The sequence below is a fragment of the Aspergillus versicolor genome (assembly GCF_001890125.1).
Source record: "Aspergillus versicolor CBS 583.65 unplaced genomic scaffold ASPVEscaffold_1, whole genome shotgun sequence".
Lineage (NCBI taxonomy): Eukaryota > Fungi > Ascomycota > Eurotiomycetes > Eurotiales > Aspergillaceae > Aspergillus > Aspergillus versicolor.
Window position 1 is genome coordinate 305,600 of NW_024467524.1, and position 19,214 is coordinate 324,813.

Below are 19,214 nucleotides of genomic sequence, written 5' to 3' on the forward strand. Positions count from 1 at the left end.
AGCACCACTACCCACTCATTATCCACCAGATTAATTAAAAAAGCAAAGCATATCAATCAAACCTGCTCATTACCCTTCTCAGGCGCAACCTTGTCATCAGTAACAGGGCCCGTCCGGTCCGTGACCTTGAGATTCCCCTCTGCAATCTCGCGCTCGATGTCGTCGAGGCGCGAGCGCACCTTTCCGCGGCGCCAGGCGGGCACGCCGCTGTCGAAGACTTCGTCCATTTCTTCGAGGGTGAAGCCTTTTGTCTCGGGGGCTGTGAGGAACATGTGGACTGCGGCGACGGTGTTGAAGGCGGCGAACTAGTGTTGTTAGTTTCTTTCTCGTGTAATATGGATGCGGGATGGGTGGATGGGAGGGGACATACGATCATGTACATCTTCCAGTTGATACTCCAAAGAAGAGGCGGGACGAAGAGCGCCAAGAGACAGTTCCAGGTCCAGTTCGAGGCTGTCGCCAGAGAGACGGCCTTGGCGCGTACCTTGGCTGGGTAGATCTCAGCCGGGTACGTCCAGGAGGTCGGGCCGATGGTCGTCGCGAACGAACAGACGAAGAGGTAAGACATGGCGATGATGGCGCGGCCGACGGCTGGGTGGTCGGCGACGGTCCAGGAGATGGCGGTGGAGTTTGCGTCGCCTTCGCGCGTGGTGCGGCCGTATCCGGCTTGCAGGGCTCCTTCGACGTAGAGGAAGATGGCTTGCATGGTGAAGCCGATGAGGATGGCAGGACGACGGCCGAAGCGGTCGAGCCAGAGGATGGCGGGCAGGGTGAGGGCCGTGTTGAGGATGTATTGGATTGAGGCTGTGAGGAGGGGCGAGCCAGCTCCGGTGCCTTGCATGATGTAGACAATATAATACATCATAACGTTCATCCCGCAGAGCTGGGACCACATCTGCAGACTCATTCCCAGGAAGACACGCTTGGCGATGCGCGGCTTCATGAACTCCTCGTAGCTGGTCGAGTTCTGCTCTCGCTCCAGAGCCAACGCGTCTTGGATCTCCTTGTACTCAGCAAGAACCTTGGGGTGGTTGATGTCGCCATTCCCATGGAGACGGGCAAGGACCTGCATGCATTCATCCCAGCGGTCCTTACTCGCCAGCCAACGCGGTGACTTGGGATAGAAAAACAGCCCCACGAAGTAGATAGCACCAGGGACAATCTGGATACCCCAGGGGATGCGGAAAGCCGCCGTGCTCTGGGTTTCATTCTCCGGGCCGCCGTCGACGTTGCTGGCGCCGTACTGGATGAAGTACTGGATCAGGATACCCCAGGTGATGGCCCACTGCTGCAGCGAGATCATGCGGCCTCGGATTTGCTTGGGACTGACTTCGGCGATGTAGACAGGGACCATGGCGGACGCGATGCCGACACAGAGGCCTGCGATGACACGGCCGACGACGAGCAGCGCGATTCCGTTGGAGGCACATTGAAAACTAAATTGTCAGATTCATCATCAAAGTTGTTACAAGTCAGGGGACTTACACAGAGCCAATGATCCACAAAGTCGAGGAGAACTGAATAGCTGTGACACGCGAGTACTTGTCGGCGAGGAAACTGGAGCACAAGGCACCGACGAGCGAGCCAAACGGCATCGCACAGGTAATTCCACCCTAAACCGTTAGTCACGTTCTGCTTTCATATTCTAAGACGTACCTGTTTGTAATTGCCATCTCCGACCTGGAAGTAATTGATGTAGGCCTTGGTGCCCAGAACACCTGCAATGGTGAGCTCTAAACTAGATCAAGACTTGGACTTTGGCTTACCACTCATAGACGAGATATCGAAACCGAACAGACCACCACCTAGCCGTACGGTCAGCTTGTATTTGAAAGCTAGAAGAGTGCTAACATACCAAGGGTCATGAACGCGCAAAGGAAATAAACATTGTAGGACTTTCCGAGCTGCATCTTGACGGCCGGTGCAGACAGCACACCAAGACAGACACTGAGACGGAAAACGGCAAGAAGAAGATCAAGGAGGAGCAGAAAAGGAGGCCAAGGGCGTCTTATATCCTAAGAGCCCGCGGCAAGTTCAACCGAACCACCGGACAGGATCCCCCTCATTCTGACATGCAGCGTTAATGCTTCAGAAACAGCAGTGCAACGTAACATCCAGAGGCGCGCTCTCATTCGGTTGAACTCCCCCGAAGAAAGGTCTGTTGGAAACTCACAAGGAAATTAGTGGACGCCACAAAGGCTCCCGGTCTTGGTACTCTCGTAAAGGTTCCAATCAAGCGCTGGTGCTCTTCCCCGCGCCGAGTCTGGGGAGAAACAAAACACGCGTGACAAGCTTAGTTTAGCCACGAGGAAGCCAAATGAATCCAAGGTGTGAACTGAAATGAGTCAAGGGTGGCAGTAAGTTTCGCAGTGATTGCAGTCTGAACTGCAGGCGACATCACAATCGCAGGGACGGGGACCGTGAGCTCACTGAGTTCACCCAGCCAACACATGATACACGTCTTGCAAGGGCGGAAATCAGTCAGCCCGCTGCCATTAATCCAACTAACCCCGACAGTCTCTCATGGTGCTGGTGGCCAGACAAAGCGCAGTTAGGGCTGGGCGATTGGTGGAACATCACCAGCTGAGCCCTTGGCAGTCACTGTCGCACTCGCCCGCCATCACCGAAATGAGTCTGGGCATTCAGGAATCCTTCGCTCTTCGCCCCCAATAAAATAAGTCCGTATTGGCAGCGGCGCCCCTGCCAATCACAGCCGGCCACTAAATGACACCGTCTGAGCCCTGATCAAGGGACTTCTCCAGGTTCATCTTCTGCGGGGGAATCAGGTGATATCCGTCGAGTGACTGTGAGTGTCAATAACAATCACTATCCAACTGATAATTGTCATATTATGAATCTCGGTCGGCTTCATCCGACGGCATATTCTGTATCAATTACATTCCTAAAATAGCTCCCAAACGTACCTTAGATCACTAACCCGTCATCCGAGCTCGCGTATCCTCTGCTGCGACGTTCGTGTTCGAGTTATTCTCCTATCGTCGGTTGTTTAATTCCTCAGGCATCAAGGACGTACTGTAAACATAATATTTACGGATCAGCTCTCAACCCGCTACATAATTCCTGTTACTCTTTAAATGAGTATGTACCTCATAAATTAGATATAATGGCAGTAAGCGAGCTTCCGAAACAGGCAAAGCCTGTTCCCCCTGCACACCGTGATTCAGGGGGTCCGAATTTTGTTGTGTTTGCAAAGTGAAGCTATCCATCGTGAACATTAGATGGCGGGGTGGCCTGGATATAATTTGTACTATATTGAGCTCTAGTCCGTCAACATAACAGAAAGATAAGTTAACCTGCGTCAGTATGCTCTACATCTTCGCTACGCAGGCTACGAGTATAGAACGGCACGTGAAGAGGAATTGGATTGGAAGCGGCAATTTATGCACCCTTCAAAACTCGGCGCGATAACAACCATTTTACGTACAAACATCTAGCATAAGATCATGTCAGGTAGACTGTCCTCCAACACAACGATTTATTCCAACCTTGTGTGCCGCTGCTGCACGGAGTCTTCTCCATGGCTCCGGAATTAACCAGTCCTGCAGCGCACAGCTGTACAGGGCATGGATAAACCAGCGTTCACCTTACAAGCCACACAGTCTCGGCCTGATTGCGATAGCTCACAACTTCCCACCCGTCAACGCAGGCTTGTAGTCAGCACGATCACACCATGAGTCCGGACAACAGCCACAGGCCGATACCAGTATGGGAAGGGTTTCCACAACCCAATCTTCCAAACGCCCTCGTCACTTGGAGATCTTGAGCGCCCCTCACGCTTCGCCCTCCACTGTCGGCACCACGTCGAGACCATGCAGCTTGGCCAGACGCTCCTCTTCCTTCCTTGCCTGGAGGTTCTCGGTCTCTCGCCGTAACGCGGCAAGGTTGAAAGTTCCATCGTCTTCCTCGTCCGAATCTGGCTCGCTGTCTTCGCCCCGCCACTTGCCGCTCTCGAATAGTGATCTTCCGGTATCGTCCTTGGCCTTGCGGGCTTGTTCCTCGGCGGCCTTCTTGTCAACGCGTTCCTTCTTCCATTTGGCGAAGGACTCTGGCGTGACGGGCGTGAGATCTCCGGTGAGCTTATGTCGTTCGCTTTCGAGCCAGTCTTCCAGGGTCAAGGTGTTGAGTGGCGACTTGTCCATCATGGCCTTTTCTGCCGCCCTTTGTTCCTTCGTCTTGAGGACGAATCTAGAATATTATTAGTGCCAGTCATGCCTTTTTCGGTCAAAGAAGAACATACCCAGGCGGTAAGTTGTGTCTGTACATGCACTTGTCACCTCCATTAGGACAAACCCAGAACCAACCGTACTTCTGGTTCTCGACTGCCTCGACGAAGTATTTGCAGACCTTGTCAGTCGTCGTCCGGGGGTTACCGTGCTTGCTCATGACGACCTTGCGAAGCTTCTCCTCATCCCACTGGTCCATGGTATCGCCCTTCTTCTTCTCTTCTTCCGCCTCTCGAGAATCAGTGTAAAGATCCTTCTTGGCCGCCTTGCGCTCTACATTCGGGTCGTGACTGAACTTGCACTTGCGACCCTTCTCACAGTGGCCCTGCTTGTAGAACATGCAAAGCACGGTCTTCGGATCCACACCAAAGGGAACCTTTTGCACCTGGACGGGCTTGAACAGCTCAAGGTTATCCTTCTTCGCCTGCTCAGCCGCCCGCTTCTCAGCCTCCCGCTTCTCCTTCTCGGCTGCTTTCCGCTTCTCGTCGGCGGTCTTGCTGTGGGATGCCTGTGCTTGTAGTTGTGCAATCTGCTTCTTGGCGCTTCCACCTTTTTTCTGTCCAAGGTAAATATCCGTTAGTTATTTACTGGCTTCGAGTGGCGACAGAGAAGGGATAGGGCGCCGTGACGTACGTTTTTCATGCCAAAGGTCTGTGCAGATCGTTGTTAGCAAACGCTTCCAAACAAAAATTCTTTAACTGTCCACAAACCTTGTCATCGACGGTGGCCTTCTTCTTCTTAGGCTGGTCGGGCTTCTTAGGAGGCATGGTGGCGACTTTTATATAACCCCTCTAAAATGCTTTATAGAAACGAGAACGTTGATAAACTGATGCTCTCAACTCGGTCTAGTTGAGTTGAGGTTAGCGTCGTGGAGGGGCGCGGGTGTCTGGTGGTGTGCGAGGAAAGGCGGGATGAAAAGAGATTTATTTTATCGAATCCCAGGACAAAAGACCAAAGGGAGGGCAGCCCGATCTATGATACGATCAGAGACAACAAGAAGAGGGCCGTGAAGCCTCGGCCGGATGAGGAAATCAACGATAGTGGTGAAGGCACACAGAGTTGGTTGAAAGTTGCAAGTTCTCCTCCACATTCGGTGTGGGTTTCGAAGCCTCGCTGCGTGTGGCGGGCAAAACTCCTTCACATAATCCGCCCTCCGCCAATGACTTGGCTCCAATCTTTTACCGAACAACCTCAATTAATGCGAGGCACACGAGCACTGTTCTGTTATATTCTTGGATACGTTATATCTTTTGTGCGATGAAAAATCCTCAGAATCTTCCAAAACCCCGCTATTTCGGAGATATCTAGGCAACGTACTTGCCAGCAACAATATATATTTCTGAAAACGTCATCGCATGGTTTTATGCCAAGGCTCAAGGCTATGAAAGAGGCAGCAGTATCACTACGCACAATTAATAACACGTATCGTCTAATTCACGCAAGATAAAGGTTTTAATAATGTCTTCTACAGAAACAAGTAGTCCGGAAAAATGGATATCATAGCACTAATTGTCTTGATACAATTTGCAATAATGTTATTTTTTTTATTGTCCATGCGCTTGAAGGCATTTCGCCTTGAGCCACTAAAATCGACCGGACGCAGATTTAAGCATCGGCAATCAGCCCGGATACTGAGTGTCAACTGAGTAGTGTACTGATGATCGTGAAAGCCCGTTATACTGGGAGGGCGAACCTCCTGCAAGCCCAACCCTTGCCCGTCCCCAACTCCAGATTCTCCAAAAAGCACCAATGTTTACGAGACCTCCTGGATCTTGGAAGACTTCTCACCGGCCTTGTCGTCAGCCTCCTCGAGTGCGGGCATCTCTTCCTCATCCTAAACGCAACATTAGCTGGGGGGAATACGCAATATCAACGGCTGAGACCTACCTCCTCATCTCCTTCGCCGCCGAAGTCGCCGCCAGGGCCACCGGCGCCGGGAAGACCACCAAGTTTCGAGAAGTCAATGTTGCCAAGGCCACCCTGGTCATTGGGGTCAAACCCGCCGAAGTTGTTGGCATAGTCGTCTTCTGGTGCCTCGTCCTGCTCGTCCTCATCCACCCACTACCAGTAGTCAGCATTCCATTCTCTATATCAAAAATCGGGATAAAGATCGTACCTTGTCGAAGTTGGTCTTCAGGAAGTGCATCTTCTGGGAAGTCTCGAGGAGACGGGGCCAGTACTCCTCCTTCAGTTCCTTCTTGCGTAGGACAAGCTCAACGTCGCGGTCGCTGTGGTTCACCTTGCTGTTCTCGGGTTCAATCTCAGCATACAAGTCAAGCGAGACCGTGTATGTTACGCCCTTCCTAGAGGGGCCGGAGAATGTGACATTTTTGGCAGTAATGTCGAGCTTCGCATCAGGCCGGGGCACATCAGCAGCCTTGATGTTCACGTAGAGGTAATTGCGTTCGGGGTCAGACGCAGAGGAGCGCTGGGCCCATGTGACTGCAGATTTAAGACGCGAATTAGCAATTCGCACAGTTAAAACAACATAGCAAGCGGATTGAAAAGACCAAATCTCGATGGCCAGGGGTATTTATTTTGGTTTGGGTGCTAGGATGCACACAGCCGAACCAGACGGAAGCGGGGAAATAATGAGGGACCCGTTAGAATAACGTACCTTCGGGAGTGTGTTGAGGTAGCTCGGGCATGGTGATGGTAGAGGTTATGGAGATTCGGGACAGAAGAGAGTAGTAGAGAAGGGGTTGAAATTTAGATGAGGGTGAATGGTAAGGATTTTGGAAGGGGTTGTTGTTACGGCAGTGAGGAGCAAGCACAGAAATCCAGCCTCTGTTCGAGCTGATGATCACCACTCGAGTGGTGCTAGAAACTTTAGAAAGTACTGGAACCTGCTCAGCCCGTTTGCGCTGTTTGCATCTCCCTCCCCTCACCCGCGACGTCACGCCTCACTGAGTGAAGGCCTCAGGCAACTACGCGCCCAGGCCATAGGTACTCTTGGCGCCGCCAACTTCCAACGGCTGGCTCATGGCAATGCCAGCAACGTCGCAGAATGACTTGGAGTGTGAAGAACCAATCTGAACAAGCATGAGTTCATGATATTCACATCTCACTACCACTGCTTTAATTCTCGATTCCCTGCGTTTCACAGGTATCAAGCCCTACTCTTCACCCCATACCCCGCTCCGGTTGCGGGCATTCGAATCGGGCTTCCCTTTGTTATTCAAGTTCGGTTGAGAAGCACTGCGTATCCAGACTCTCGGTCGTTCAATCTTCATTGCCTTGCGACTCAGTAACAAAAAGGATCAATATGGAGTCTCTCAAGGCTGTTTTCTTTGGGCCAGACCCTCAGACGCAGGTATATTCAGCCCAACCACTACATCATGTCCATACTAACTTGTCCATTCGCAGATGCGAAAGTGTAACCAACTTATCCGTTCAAACACCCGCCAGCTGGATCGCGATATCATGCAGCTCAAAACTCTCGATACCAAAACGCGACAGACCATCGTCAGTGCCTCGAAGCGGGCCCAGAAGAATCCGTCCCGTGCGAAACAGGCCAACATCGAAGCCAAAACACTGGCGCGTGAGCTTGTTCGAGTTAGAAGGCAGGCGAACCGATTATCAACTAGCCGGGCTCAGTTACAAAGTGTCCAGATGCAGGTCAACGAAGCCTTCTCCATGCGAAAGATCCAGGGCAGTCTACAAAAGTCGACGGGTATCATGAAGGACGTTAATACATTGATCCGTCTTCCGCAGCTGTCAGCAACGATGCACCAGCTGGCCACTGAGTTGGTCCGCGCCGGGATTATCGAGGAAATGGTGGACGACGCTATCCCGAATAACGAACTACTCGAGGATGAGGAGACAGAAGCCGACGAGGAGGTCGATAAGATTTTGCAGGAAATTTTACAGGGAAAGCTGTCCCAGGTGGAGGAAGTCAAACCGGAGAAACCGCTGGAGGAACCCGAGCCGGCCGAAGAAGAGTTCGAGGACCCGGAAGCCGCTCTCGCGCAAATGCGGGGACGTCTCGAAGCCCTAAAGAGCTGAGTTCGGTTATCAGCGACCTTGACATGATGTTGCATGGATATACAAGTATTATGGATGTTGTCGGCTTGTCTTTTAATTGTTTCAACGGAGTTTGGCACGGTAGAGCGTCCATGGTTTCTTGAAGTTGGCGGCGCTGTCATTTTGCGATATTCTGATTTCAGAACTCTGCCAAACAGCTGGCCTTGGATGCAGAATTCTGAAATAGACTGCGCGCCCTATTTGCTGTTCTTTAACACTCCTTACATACTATACACATCGTACGAGCTGTCTCATATTCAGGCCATTAGTCGATGGTGGGTGCTTTGCCACTACGACTTAATATTCATTCCATCCATCACCGCTCCCGCCGATTTTCACCTGTAGATATTTACGTATTGTAACATTCGAACTACTTCACTGCGAAAAAGCACTTGAATCCCCAGCACTGGTTATTGTTTGGGTGTTTGTAGGCACCCAAGTAGTCACCCGATTAGTACTAGCGGCTGTGTCAGGCTACAGTCACAGGTTATGTCACTTTACTCCGCCTTCCTCTTTCAGGACAGCCAAACCTGCCGAGTCTGTCCTTATCATCTCCCATCTCCCTCCCTCTCAGGTTCTTTCCCCATCGATCTCCATTAGTTCACAGAACCTACGAACTCGCTTCTTATCAATTTTCTTCGTTACTACGATTGAACTTCTGCGCGTCACGATCATCGCGTAGTGCCCAACCACCTAGCTGTTACGCGCCCCCTGTCGAAGACAAACACGACAGGCGCCACCGCAGGTTTTCGCGCCCAACGTCAGCGAAACACTCATTATTCAACCACGAGTCTCGCATTTCTCTTCAATCCTCTATCTACCAACAATGTCTGCCAAGCTCGACAAGTCGTTGGACGAGATTCTCGTCAACCGTCGCCAGGGCGTGCGCAACCGCCGCCGCGCCACCCGGTCAAAGGCTGCAAATGCCGCCGTGCCTGTTGGAGGAGTCAAGAAGACCACAAAGAATGCTAAGCCTGCTGGAAAGGCCATCCAGAATGGACATCCGGCTTCTGGCGAGAGCAAGATCATGGTCAGCGGCCTGGTAAGCAAATATCGCAACATCATTCATCATTGCAACATTCACTAACGCGCTTTTTATAGCCTGCCGATGTGAACGAGGCCAATGTCAAGGTATGTTGATCGAGAGGCCTTCGCCGCCTTGGGTTTCTATCGCCGTGTCTTTTCCTCGAAGCCTTCGGGTCGAAGCGGCTCCCATTCGCCCTCCGACCCCACTGCGTCGCTCATACCGTGGTGGTTGCTTCATTATGCGCAGGCAGTGACTCCTTCCTGATCGATCGCACTGTATTGCCTTTACTCTGGTATCTGCGAACGTCGGAAGTTGAGGCTTGCTATTGTCTTGCAAACGTGTATCTTGCATCGGGGTCTGCGAAACCTTTGCCTGATAACGCCGCAGACCGCGCTTTGGTGAGAGTTGAAATATACACCACCAAAAATTTAGCCTGCTTTTCCTACCTGCGTAATTCATTTCTCGGGTCTTGGGCGTCAGCGAGTGCATCAGCATATCAGCAGTGAACCAGAAAGTCAGTGGACTTGCATGGAAGGCACAACCCAATCCATCGATCCCGAAATTGATCTGGTGGGTATTGTGCGCTTCCCTTCGTCTCATCTTGAGACTGCGATATTTTATGTCGCTCGAAATTTGCCCTTGTATGGGTGTGTTTGGCATACGGGATCTCTCTTGCCGCATAAGCGACCAGTGAAGTGCTCTCTGGCTCGGTTATCTGTATTGTCCTCTCTTTGTTGGAAATTTTTTTGGGTGTGATACATGGGATGGGCTGCTTCAATTTGTGAGGGGACATACTGAGGGTGATCGCATCATTGTGCGCTGGGGCAACATTGATGGCCGTTTCGCCATCGACTTGGTTTACGGTGTCGATAATTTCGGTTACGCTGGTCTGCTAGTTACTTAACTAACCACCGCTGTGCGCTCGCTGATGCTCGCTGATGTCGAATTTCGGCCTTGTTCTTTTTTTTTTTTCACTGCGACCATGGCCGCACTGCTGACGCGTTTCATAATACTTTCGAGCCAACGTACTAATTTTCTGTCCTCGTTCCAACAGGAATACTTCACCAAGTCTGCAGGTCCCGTCAAGCGAGTTATGCTCACCTACAACCAAAACGGCACTAGCCGTGGTATCGCATCAATCGTCTTCAGCAAACCCGACACAGCTGGAAAGGCGGCCAAGGACTTGAACGGACTTCTCGTGGATGGACGACCGATGAAGATCGAAGTCATCGTCGATGCATTGCACGCCCCTGCCGTGCCTGCTCCCAAGCCCCTTGGCGATCGTGTAGCGTGAGTCTCACACGAATTGCAATTGACGAACAATCACTAATATCTTTTAGCCAAACCAAAGCTCAGCCGAAGCCCGCAACCACTGCGAAGACCCAAAATGCCAAAGCAGGACGCGGTCGTCGTGCTCGCCGGGGCGGTGGTCGCGCCGCCGGTCGTCCTAAGACCAAGACCGCCGAAGAATTAGATGCTGAGATGGTTGATTACTTCAATACCGGAAACGAGAATGGCGCTGCGCCGGAAGCCAATGCCGCAGCAGGCGCCGCCCCCCAGCAACCCGCTGCCGGAGAGGATCTCGGAATGGCTGAGATTTCGGTGAGTACCGTTGTTGATTATTGTGGGATTGACGATTAATTTGTCTTTAGTAAATACACACTCCGGCTTGGATCCATAACTGCTTCGTTTATTCGCGCGCGCTCCAGAGCAACCTTCGGAACCCTTTACTCCCTAATATGATTATCTTCCTTCCATATGTTTTTCTATACTCTCTTCGATGAACTTGTTATTGCATTGATATTCCTCGTCGTTACTTCGATTATCTCTGGGGTCAATCAAGACCGCGTGTATGTTACAAGCAAATGAATATTACATGAGCAACCGTCCAAATCTCAGTAGAAACTTGGGTTAATCGTAGCAAAAGCTACGCAAAGATCAATAATTTATTAAACCAGTGGCGGAGGAAGTGGTCTTTGGTCTCGCCATCTGCCCCGTCATTCTCGCCGTTCTCGTTCTTGTCATTTTCGTTATTTTTCTTCGAGTCCATGTGATAACGTCTCTTTATGGCGCTCCAGCTCTGCAACACTTTCCACAAGTCTTCATCCTTCTTCTCGGCAAGGGCCCCGGTCTTCACCGGCTCACAGAAATAATAACGGAGGAATTTCTCGAGTGACACAGCTGCCCGCTGGGCATTGGAAAGATCAAACCGTTCCGAATACTGAATCACCAGCTGCCGTCCGTCGTGGTATGCCTGCAGGATTCTTCCCGAGCGATACTCGGTATCGTTTCCGGACCTAGTTGCAACATAAGACAGTGCAAGGACCTATCTCATCAGCGATGTCTTGAGAAGCGAAAAACAGCATGGAAGTTTAGACATAGCGAAGAACATACCGGAGGGCAGCAGCCATGGTGGCGGTACTGTCTCATATCCATGCGAAGCTTCATTACGCGCACGATGGCCTTTACTTCATTGGCGGTTAGAAAGGACCCATCTGTATATCCTTGCCCTCTGACGACGATTTCGACGATGGCGTGTGGGTTGTTATAGGTGGTGTCTTCGAGGACTTGAGTGACTTTCCACTCATCGTCTTCGTGGAGTTCGACGGCCTCGTCTTGTGGGAGTTTGCCTTTCATTACTGGGCTTGAGACAGTGTTAGTATCGAGATGATCTTGGATCGGAAGGTTATCTCTTACCCGTTGGCTGTTAGGATGGGCTGGCGAGCTGCCTTGGGGAGAGCGGGTGGTTCAATCCCCTGCATCTCGGCCAGGCTCCGGATCATGTAAGGGTACCTTTCACTGTGCTCACAGTCTAATTGTTCTTGTTCTTCACCTTCGGGTTCTTCTTCCTTTGGTTCTGGTTCTGCTTCTATTTCACAGGCGGGAGATGAGCGGGTAGAGGAGAATGAGAAACGTCTCGAGAACGACCAGGCAGAAAACGAACGAGACGAGGACAGGCGGTTGGGTAAGGTAGACAAAGAAGAAGATGGAGAAGAAGGTGCCGCACAAGATGCACACTTCGCACATCGATGGTATGTGCTCAGCTTGTCTCCTTTTGGCGGGATGAAGAAGGCTGGCTTGAAGTTCACAGGTGATGACGAGGTTGAGAAGGTCCGATCAATACGGCGAACCTTGATGCCGAGCTCTCTGGCGGCAGAGAGGGACTTGATCTTTTCTTCTTCTTCGTGGAGACGGTTGATATCTCTGTGTATCTTGCGGAAGGCTGGGTCCATTTCGACGCGACTGGGTGGGTTTGATGGATGAGGGGTCGATGAGAGAGATAGTAGAGAAGGAAGGGACTGAGAGTACATGAAGTTGGAAAAAAGAGAGTTTGGATGTGAAGAAACCATAATCAACGCACCGGATTCCGGCACTGCAGTCCCGGTGCCCTCTTCCTTATGCTGTCATATGTGCTTCACTTCTGCCATGTTCACGGGAACTGATATCATGAGCTGAAACACAAAAACACTACTATTTTAGCAGCAATTTTTGTCAAATACACCTGGGTAGAAGTCAAGAGATGTCCCTGATATCATCTGTACACTATTCGATGCCGATATCAGATGTTGTACAGCGATAGTTATAAAGTTCAGTCTTAGTTACAGTACCTGCATATTTATAGCTAGTGAATGATTGACTCACAGTCCATAGCCTCTGAGGAACTCCCAGAAACTCAGTGACATGCTAAGTGTCAAAGATAATGCATTGTGGTGTATAATGTGAACCATGTTTCTTCCCCACCACCCGATGTTCCGGACCATGATCCGGACCCTGGTTCAGTGCCATGACAAAGAAGCTTATTTCCTTGCATACATCTTATTCAGTGGATCAGCGGCTTGCATTAGAGTCTGACTAGCTTTATGTTTATGGTTTGTCTCTGGGGGCTAAATTACTAGTAGTTATGTAGTGCTATCATTATCAGATGTCAACAACCCCCCACAACACAACTCACCAACTACAACCTCCCTGGATATCACAAAATGGCCACCTACGCTCATAGCCCAGAAGAAACCATCTTTTAGATGGAGTCTTTGAAATTTAGAACAGCCCTCCGCCAGACACGGAGCTCGGCTTCCTGCCCTCCTCATTCAGTTCGTCTCACCAAACGCATGTCATTAAGCCTCAAAACTAACAGAATAAGCTTTATACAATCCACGGCACAATCCAATCCTACCAAGACCTCAACCAACTAAAGTCCTACTCTATCGGCTCTGTCGGCTGGATCACAGGCCTCTTCCTCTTCCTGGGCTACTTCCCCAACATCCAACTCGGACCTTTTCTACATCCTCGCACGAGGAGCCCTACTTGGACATTGGCTATCGCAGAAGATTTGAACGAATAATTTTATTGAGGATCATCATATCCATATATTGGAAGGTCGTTATAACATATAGCGTCACGTTTAGCGGGTAGTGTATCCACCGTTGGCGAAGATGGTCTGGCCGGTGATCCAGGTGCCATCCGTGCACAGGAAGCGGACAATGGGGGCAATGTCCTCGACGAGAGTCAGGCGGCCGCCCATTCCATTGGCCTTGTGGAATTCCACGGCCTCGGGGGACTCCTGGGGGTAGAAGAAGGCTGGGGTCGTTAGCACATATATTTTTCCTTATTTTATAGAAGGGTTTCGTACGAGTATCCATGGGACCGGGAGCAATGTTGTTAACGCTGACGCGACGACCCTGGAGTTCTTTGCAGACACCGCTGCGTAGTATTAGTATCATACGCCACCAATTGATCGAGATGGGGTTTATGGAACTCACCGAGTGAAGTGCTCAACGGGCGCTTTGCTGCCAGCATATGAGGTGTAGTATCCGGTGAAGGCACCAAGCAGGGCCGTGACGATGGTGATGATCTTGCCGTCGTCAGCGACGTGCTTGGCGGCCTCCTTCAGGACAAAGAATGCGGTCTTCGAGTTGATGCTTTTCATGGTCAGTAAAATACAGAACAGCTGTTGAAAATAGAATAGAAGCATACGCAAACATGGAGTCATATTCCTCCTCGTTAATCTCCGTGATAGGCTTCTTGAGCACCTTGCCGACGGTGTTGACAACGATGTCAATCTTGCCGAAGTCACGGAGAGTGTCCTCGAAAAGCTTGGTGCATGCACCAGCGGAGGTCAGGTCGGCTTGGTAGGTCGCGACCTTGACAGACTGGTTCAGCTCGGCCTCGACCTTTTTGGCGTCGGACTGGCTGCCGGCGGAGTGGTAATGGAGGGCGAGGCTGGCACCCTGACCGGCGAGCTCGCGGGCGACCTGGGCACCGAGGTTCTTAACACCACCGGTGACGAGAGCGACCTTTCCAGCGAGAGACATAGCGGTTTTTGGGGGGATTTGACTTTGGGGGGGATTAAGTCTTGGGGTTGGTTGAAGGTTGATTGTCGAGGATTGAGGGAGGAGTAGCTGTGCAATTGGAAGGGTATTTAACCCCGGCAGCCATAACCCACATTCACGGAGTTAAGGGGAATGCGCTCGGTTTGCGTAGCCCGTCGCATCATAGAGTTACCGAGCTTGAGGATATCCAGATCGTCAAGGAGCTGGGACAAAATGTGATAACCGAATTGGGGATAGCGTGGCCGATCGGTGTCGATGTGATAACCTTTTTGGGACGGGGACCCATCGGAGCCAGATCAATGGTTCATAGCCGGTGATATCATCTTCTTTCTCTGTCCCGCCAGCCACCGTCAACTCAGGCGGTGGACTACTATTGCGCTCCTAGAAAATGGCCTGGGTTCGGGTCCGGCAGCGGCTGTCCTGGTGCGAAGCTTTCACCAGGGAAGTACAGCGTCGACCCATTTAGGAACGCCCCATTGCGGTCGATCCAGATCACAATGCGACGCAGGAGTCCACCAAGTCCCAATGAGTAAAGGCCCCCACGAAGCTCGACAGCCCGCTGTAACCCTTTCATGTGGACCGCATAGTTTTCAACATTTCCGTACATGGCCTCGTAGCTGGCCATTTTTGCGATCGCACCGATCAAGGCATCACTGACGGCAGACGGCTGCAGCTCTAGGGTGTCGTTCACAGCCTGTACTGCGTCGCATCGCAGACCGAGCAGGTGTAGCTTCATATCTGTTGAGTCCTGCACGGATGCAAAGTTGGATGCCGCGAGCAAGACAATCACCTGGAAGAGCGATGGGTCGCTCATGACAAGAGGGAACCAGTCGGTACGAAGGAGGCCTCTGTTTCCAGGTTGGTCCAGTTCAGGGATATCTACGGCCATGCTCATAAGGTCTAAAAGCTGTTACAACGAAGTTATCGAGTTGAGACGGGAAGTACATACAGTGATCTACCAGTTGTGGTAGAAAGGGCCTCCATGCGACTGGGTAAGACCGAAAGGGGTCCCCTCGCAGGCCACCAAAGGGCCGATCAATAGGCAAGGCCCAGAAGGATACAGGCACCGACTGGGCGGGACTGGAATGCGGAGGATCGTACTTGATCAGAGCGCCCGCGACTCGGCCCTGCTGACCACGCTCGAGTTTAAGCTTATCGGGCTTGTCAACTTTGTCGACTTTGTCAGACTTCTCGGTCTTTTTCTTGCTTTCAGGCTTGAGAAGGTCTTTGTCCTGAGCCTGTCTCTTTGCTTTTTTCAGAACTTTCTCGACCGCCTCCTGAGATCGCTGTTCTGTCTGTTTCCACTGCCTGCGCGTCACATGGGCCCGGATGCGCGAGTCTTTCGCCAGCTTGAGGGCGTCTCTCGGTTTTTGCACATTGATGAAGACAAAATCGGCATTCATGGTGTTGTGAGTGATGGCAGAAGAGGAGAATGTGACAGGAGTGACAGATCCGAGGCGAGAGAACAAGACACCGCTCGACCCCCCACCTCTTGGCAGCCACTCGTATTTCAACTGACATCTCTCAAGCCCTCGCATATAATAATATATTCATATTCATTAAAGCAAGCTGCGCTGGAATTTGAAGTTCCTGGCTGAGCCATGGATCTACACTCTCGAGGATAATTGGTGTCTGGAGGAAATAAAGATGAAACCATTCGCCCCACGCGAAGTGTCCTAGCGCATGGTACGCCTGGGCATTGTCGATTGTCGGAGCTTCAGTTGAAGTTGCGTCTTATCAGATTGACGTTTCCGGTCTGTCACTAACTCCAGGCTCCAGCTGTGCCTTTCTCGAGCCTAGTTGCGGATTATTCTCCCGGGGTCGTCCCTTCACATCGCCACATCCTCGTTTTTGCCTAGTCCTTTTGATTCCTTTCTTTTCTCTTTGACATTTTTGACAAATCAGACGCCGTACTGAGACCCGAATGCGATCTCACTGTCTAGAGAATCAGTTTAGCTCTGGTAGAGCCGGTGTTGTCGTCGGCAATATTCTCCTGGGTATCGGCATATCTGAGGTTCGCGATCTTAGCGAGTCAAGACTTTACTCGAGTCAGGGAGATATAGATGGTTTAAGGGTAAAATTGCTGGCTTGAGCTGCACGGGTCATACCACGCAGGGAGACACTCCTAGGACCGGCAGGCGACGACGAACATTGGGCGGTGCCTGTCAATGTCAGTGCGACTACACTTATCGAAGGCTGGGTCGTAATATCCCAAACATCGTTACCAAATATGAGTCAGTTCCATAGGGACAGTTCCGTGAAGAATCCTCTCGCAGTCACAACTCAGTGGACCGACGAACCTTGTCAGGAAACTGATCTTATGATTACCGGCATTAATCGGTTCAAATGGTCCACCCTTAAACAGGGGCAATAGCTACAATTGGTTCATCTCGAGATGTTCCTGAACTGAACTAACTTGATCTCAAATTAGCGTGATGGGCATTCGGAGGCACCCGAGACGATGAGATCATCTTTTCAGCAACCCTATACGAATATTATACAGTTCTATGTCAAACTTATTATTTATAACCAAGGAGAATCGCAGTTCTTCCGTTCTTTCTGGTTCCTTTCTTCTCTTCCTTTTCCATTCACACCTGCAATCCAAAATTTCCACCCTAGTGGACCCAAACTAGTCTATAGCCTCACCAGGGTCCAGACTCGAACTAAGCGATCCAGTGCCACCGCTAAACAAGCGTGATATTAGAACCATCCTTTTAAATAAACCGTGGGCCCATTTGTTCTCATGAGTCGTGAATTTCACTTCCAAGACAGCATCTGCAGCATGTTCAGGACGCGAGTATGAGTGCCGGTTATCTACCCAAGTCTATCGTTAACTCTTTATACAGCGCCTGCGGGCCTTTTACTCTCGTTAATCTTCCATTACTGCATCTTACCTTTTAATATCTTGAATAATCACTAATCCAAAATGCGCCTCAACCTTACTCTCCTCCCTCTCCTCCCCCTCACAAGCGCCTTCACCCTAAACACCAAAACCCCCTACTGGTCCTACACCACCACCTCCCTCGCAAACACCACCTCAGAAGAATGCAAAACCGCCTACAGCGCTGAAATAGCATGTGACCCCTACCTCCTTACCCTAGTCAACGCCAACGAAATGCGTCCTTACCTCCCGTCCATGCAAAAGTCCAATTTCACAAAGACATGCATGAAGACATGTCATGATTCGTTGGCGCAGTATATCCAGAACGTGGAGAGCACATGCTCAAGCCCCGAAGACGGCGATGCAGCGCTCAAGGGCGTTGGCGTTTGGGGGGGGATGGAATTTCGAAACGTCCCTGTGGTTACGGTTGGACGGGTATTGGAGTATACGCTTATGTCGGCTTGTGCGGTTGATGAGTATGTCCTCCTCCCTTCTTCACTCTGCCCTCCATATATTTTTGAAGATTGGCTAATTATGAATACAGGAATGGTGAGAACTGCTACATCTCGCAATCGTCAGTCATCCCAAGCAAATTCAGCTGCTCGTGGGGCTGTGCTGTGGCATATTGGTATAACAGGCATGAGTACCCATACAGCGAGTGGCAGTTTGGGGATACATCAGGGAGTGATATCGAGATGAGTAAAGACGGGAAAGCGCGGGAGGTGAACGACATGAACGCTGTGCTTGTTCAGCATTCTGTGTTTGGGGACCAGATGGAGGGAGCCTGGAGGGTTGTTGAGGGGTGTATGGCTCGGAATTCGTCATTCAAGACAGGGATTGAGGGTGTTGCTGTTGGTGTCAAGGTTGGATCTGGGATGAATAGTACGAATGGGTCGAATGATGCCTCGTCTAGTCCTGTGAAGTCGGGGCCTGTGGATGAAGGTGCGGTGGGGGTTAGGGTTGGGTGGACTATTATCATGGCTACAGTGTCGAGTCTTTTTTTATATCTACTTTAGATGTGTATTGTAGGATTGTTGGAACATGTTGTATTTACCTCAGTGCTGTCTATATAGTGCATCCAGATCAAACACGGGACAGTTCAATATTATCATCCTCACCCGGGCAGTGGTATTCTAAGGTGCGTTCGATGAGCCACCATTTGTAAAGCAACCAGGTGTTCTTATTTCCATACGATAATAGGTACGATGTCTGGATGGACAGCTTGAAAGGTACCAAAACTGTTTCGAATAGGAAGGATAACTGCGACTCAGGTACATAGCCCATCGCACTTGCCTTCCTTCTCCTTTAGTATCACAGGGAAGGAGCGATTGTCCAGGATTTTACAACGGGAAGGCGCGACTGCTGTCCACACCGAAGGGAAGAGCGCTCATCAGCATGGATACCAAGGCGATCCATCGCACTTACCTTGTGGGCACTAGCACAGTGAGAAGGTGCGATTCAGCTCCGAAAGGGAAGGCACGACCACTAACGTCTGAATAGGAACCAGTAGAAGGTGCACTCATCACTATGGATATCCGGCGTCAACCATCGCACCTGCCTCATAAGCGTTTCCAGAATGAGGAAGGTGCAACTAAACTGTGCGTGCAGGAAGGTGCAACCCTCCTTCAGCATTTGGAAAGGGTTCAGCCATCATACTCGCAAGTGTCCGCGTACTGTCTTTTATTCCTATACTCCTGGTAGTATCAGCC

At 50.9% G+C, this 19,214-nt stretch overlaps 9 protein-coding genes across 9 annotated transcripts; 3 read left to right on the forward strand and 6 right to left on the reverse strand.

The window, feature by feature from the left end:
* Positions 1 to 56: 56 nt before the first annotated feature.
* On the reverse strand, positions 57 to 1,910 carry ASPVEDRAFT_22921 (sugar porter family MFS transporter; the record flags this gene model as incomplete). Its single annotated transcript, XM_040809509.1, has 6 exons — positions 57 to 305; positions 371 to 1,436; positions 1,486 to 1,613; positions 1,657 to 1,718; positions 1,767 to 1,835; positions 1,856 to 1,910. 6 exons carry the CDS (start codon positions 1,908 to 1,910, stop codon positions 57 to 59), a joined length of 1,629 nt encoding a protein of 542 aa, XP_040661652.1.
* A 1,881-nt stretch (positions 1,911 to 3,791) lies between these two features.
* ASPVEDRAFT_77664 (translation machinery-associated protein TMA46) lies at positions 3,792 to 5,011 on the reverse strand (the record flags this gene model as incomplete). The annotated part of the gene is made up of 4 exons (XM_040816426.1): positions 3,792 to 4,206; positions 4,259 to 4,800; positions 4,878 to 4,895; positions 4,955 to 5,011. The coding sequence occupies 4 exons, from the start codon at positions 5,009 to 5,011 to the stop codon at positions 3,792 to 3,794; spliced, it is 1,032 nt and encodes a 343-aa protein (XP_040661653.1).
* A 789-nt stretch (positions 5,012 to 5,800) lies between these two features.
* On the reverse strand, positions 5,801 to 6,945 carry wos2 (Hsp90 cochaperone SBA1). Its single transcript, XM_040808869.1, has 4 exons — positions 6,862 to 6,945; positions 6,361 to 6,686; positions 6,132 to 6,305; positions 5,801 to 6,078 (listed from the first exon to the last, which is right to left on the reverse strand). Exons 1-4 carry the CDS (start codon positions 6,890 to 6,892, stop codon positions 5,998 to 6,000), a joined length of 612 nt encoding a protein of 203 aa, XP_040661654.1. The 5' UTR covers positions 6,893 to 6,945; the 3' UTR covers positions 5,801 to 5,997.
* A 248-nt stretch (positions 6,946 to 7,193) lies between these two features.
* Positions 7,194 to 8,695, forward strand: ASPVEDRAFT_35197 (ESCRT-III subunit protein VPS24). Its single transcript, XM_040810945.1, has 2 exons — positions 7,194 to 7,557; positions 7,611 to 8,695. The coding sequence occupies exons 1-2, from the start codon at positions 7,510 to 7,512 to the stop codon at positions 8,247 to 8,249; spliced, it is 687 nt and encodes a 228-aa protein (XP_040661655.1). The 5' UTR covers positions 7,194 to 7,509; the 3' UTR covers positions 8,250 to 8,695.
* Positions 8,696 to 8,806: 111 nt separating this feature from the next.
* On the forward strand, positions 8,807 to 11,261 carry ASPVEDRAFT_180982 (uncharacterized protein). Its single transcript, XM_040808870.1, has 5 exons — positions 8,807 to 9,309; positions 9,369 to 9,398; positions 10,349 to 10,584; positions 10,635 to 10,896; positions 10,947 to 11,261. The coding sequence occupies exons 1-5, from the start codon at positions 9,094 to 9,096 to the stop codon at positions 10,947 to 10,949; spliced, it is 747 nt and encodes a 248-aa protein (XP_040661656.1). The 5' UTR covers positions 8,807 to 9,093; the 3' UTR covers positions 10,950 to 11,261.
* On the reverse strand, positions 11,222 to 12,527 carry ASPVEDRAFT_77668 (uncharacterized protein; the record flags this gene model as incomplete). Its single annotated transcript, XM_040816427.1, has 3 exons — positions 11,222 to 11,620; positions 11,689 to 11,938; positions 11,992 to 12,527. 3 exons carry the CDS (start codon positions 12,525 to 12,527, stop codon positions 11,222 to 11,224), a joined length of 1,185 nt encoding a protein of 394 aa, XP_040661657.1.
* A 1,169-nt stretch (positions 12,528 to 13,696) lies between these two features.
* ASPVEDRAFT_77669 (uncharacterized protein) lies at positions 13,697 to 14,606 on the reverse strand (the record flags this gene model as incomplete). The annotated part of the gene is made up of 4 exons (XM_040816428.1): positions 13,697 to 13,872; positions 13,925 to 13,995; positions 14,055 to 14,213; positions 14,269 to 14,606. The coding sequence occupies 4 exons, from the start codon at positions 14,604 to 14,606 to the stop codon at positions 13,697 to 13,699; spliced, it is 744 nt and encodes a 247-aa protein (XP_040661658.1).
* A 194-nt stretch (positions 14,607 to 14,800) lies between these two features.
* ASPVEDRAFT_208268 (uncharacterized protein) lies at positions 14,801 to 16,592 on the reverse strand. Its single transcript, XM_040809446.1, has 2 exons — positions 15,574 to 16,592; positions 14,801 to 15,503 (listed from the first exon to the last, which is right to left on the reverse strand). The coding sequence occupies exons 1-2, from the start codon at positions 16,160 to 16,162 to the stop codon at positions 14,995 to 14,997; spliced, it is 1,098 nt and encodes a 365-aa protein (XP_040661659.1). The 5' UTR covers positions 16,163 to 16,592; the 3' UTR covers positions 14,801 to 14,994.
* Positions 16,593 to 17,550: 958 nt separating this feature from the next.
* ASPVEDRAFT_77671 (uncharacterized protein) lies at positions 17,551 to 18,521 on the forward strand (the record flags this gene model as incomplete). Its single annotated transcript, XM_040816429.1, has 2 exons — positions 17,551 to 17,981; positions 18,050 to 18,521. The coding sequence occupies 2 exons, from the start codon at positions 17,551 to 17,553 to the stop codon at positions 18,519 to 18,521; spliced, it is 903 nt and encodes a 300-aa protein (XP_040661660.1).
* Positions 18,522 to 19,214: the final 693 nt, after the last annotated feature.

Bases quoted from the DNA above. Each gene is read 5' to 3' on its own strand.
- ASPVEDRAFT_35197 (XM_040810945.1), top strand. From the start codon at position 7,510: ATGGAGTCTCTCAAGGCTGTTTTCTTTGGGCCAGACCCTCAGACGCAG. The intron at 7,558-7,610 runs GTATATTCAGCC...GTCCATTCGCAG, and splicing joins GGCCAGACCCTCAGACGCAG to ATGCGAAAGTGTAACCAACT.
- ASPVEDRAFT_180982 (XM_040808870.1), top strand. From the start codon at position 9,094: ATGTCTGCCAAGCTCGACAAGTCGTTGGACGAGATTCTCGTCAACCGT. The intron at 9,310-9,368 runs GTAAGCAAATAT...CGCTTTTTATAG, and splicing joins AGATCATGGTCAGCGGCCTG to CCTGCCGATGTGAACGAGGC. The intron at 10,585-10,634 runs GTGAGTCTCACA...AATATCTTTTAG, and splicing joins CCCCTTGGCGATCGTGTAGC to CCAAACCAAAGCTCAGCCGA.
- ASPVEDRAFT_208268 (XM_040809446.1), bottom strand. From the start codon at position 16,162: ATGCGAGGGCTTGAGAGATGTCAGTTGAAATACGAGTGGCTGCCAAGA. The intron at 15,504-15,573 runs GTATGTACTTCC...GCATGGCCGTAG, and splicing joins ACCACAACTGGTAGATCACT to ATATCCCTGAACTGGACCAA.
- wos2 (XM_040808869.1), bottom strand. From the start codon at position 6,892: ATGCCCGAGCTACCTCAACACACTCCCGAAG. The intron at 6,306-6,360 runs GTACGATCTTTA...GACTACTGGTAG, and splicing joins TGAAGACCAACTTCGACAAG to TGGGTGGATGAGGACGAGCA. The intron at 6,079-6,131 runs GTAGGTCTCAGC...TGTTGCGTTTAG, and splicing joins GCGGCGAAGGAGATGAGGAG to GATGAGGAAGAGATGCCCGC.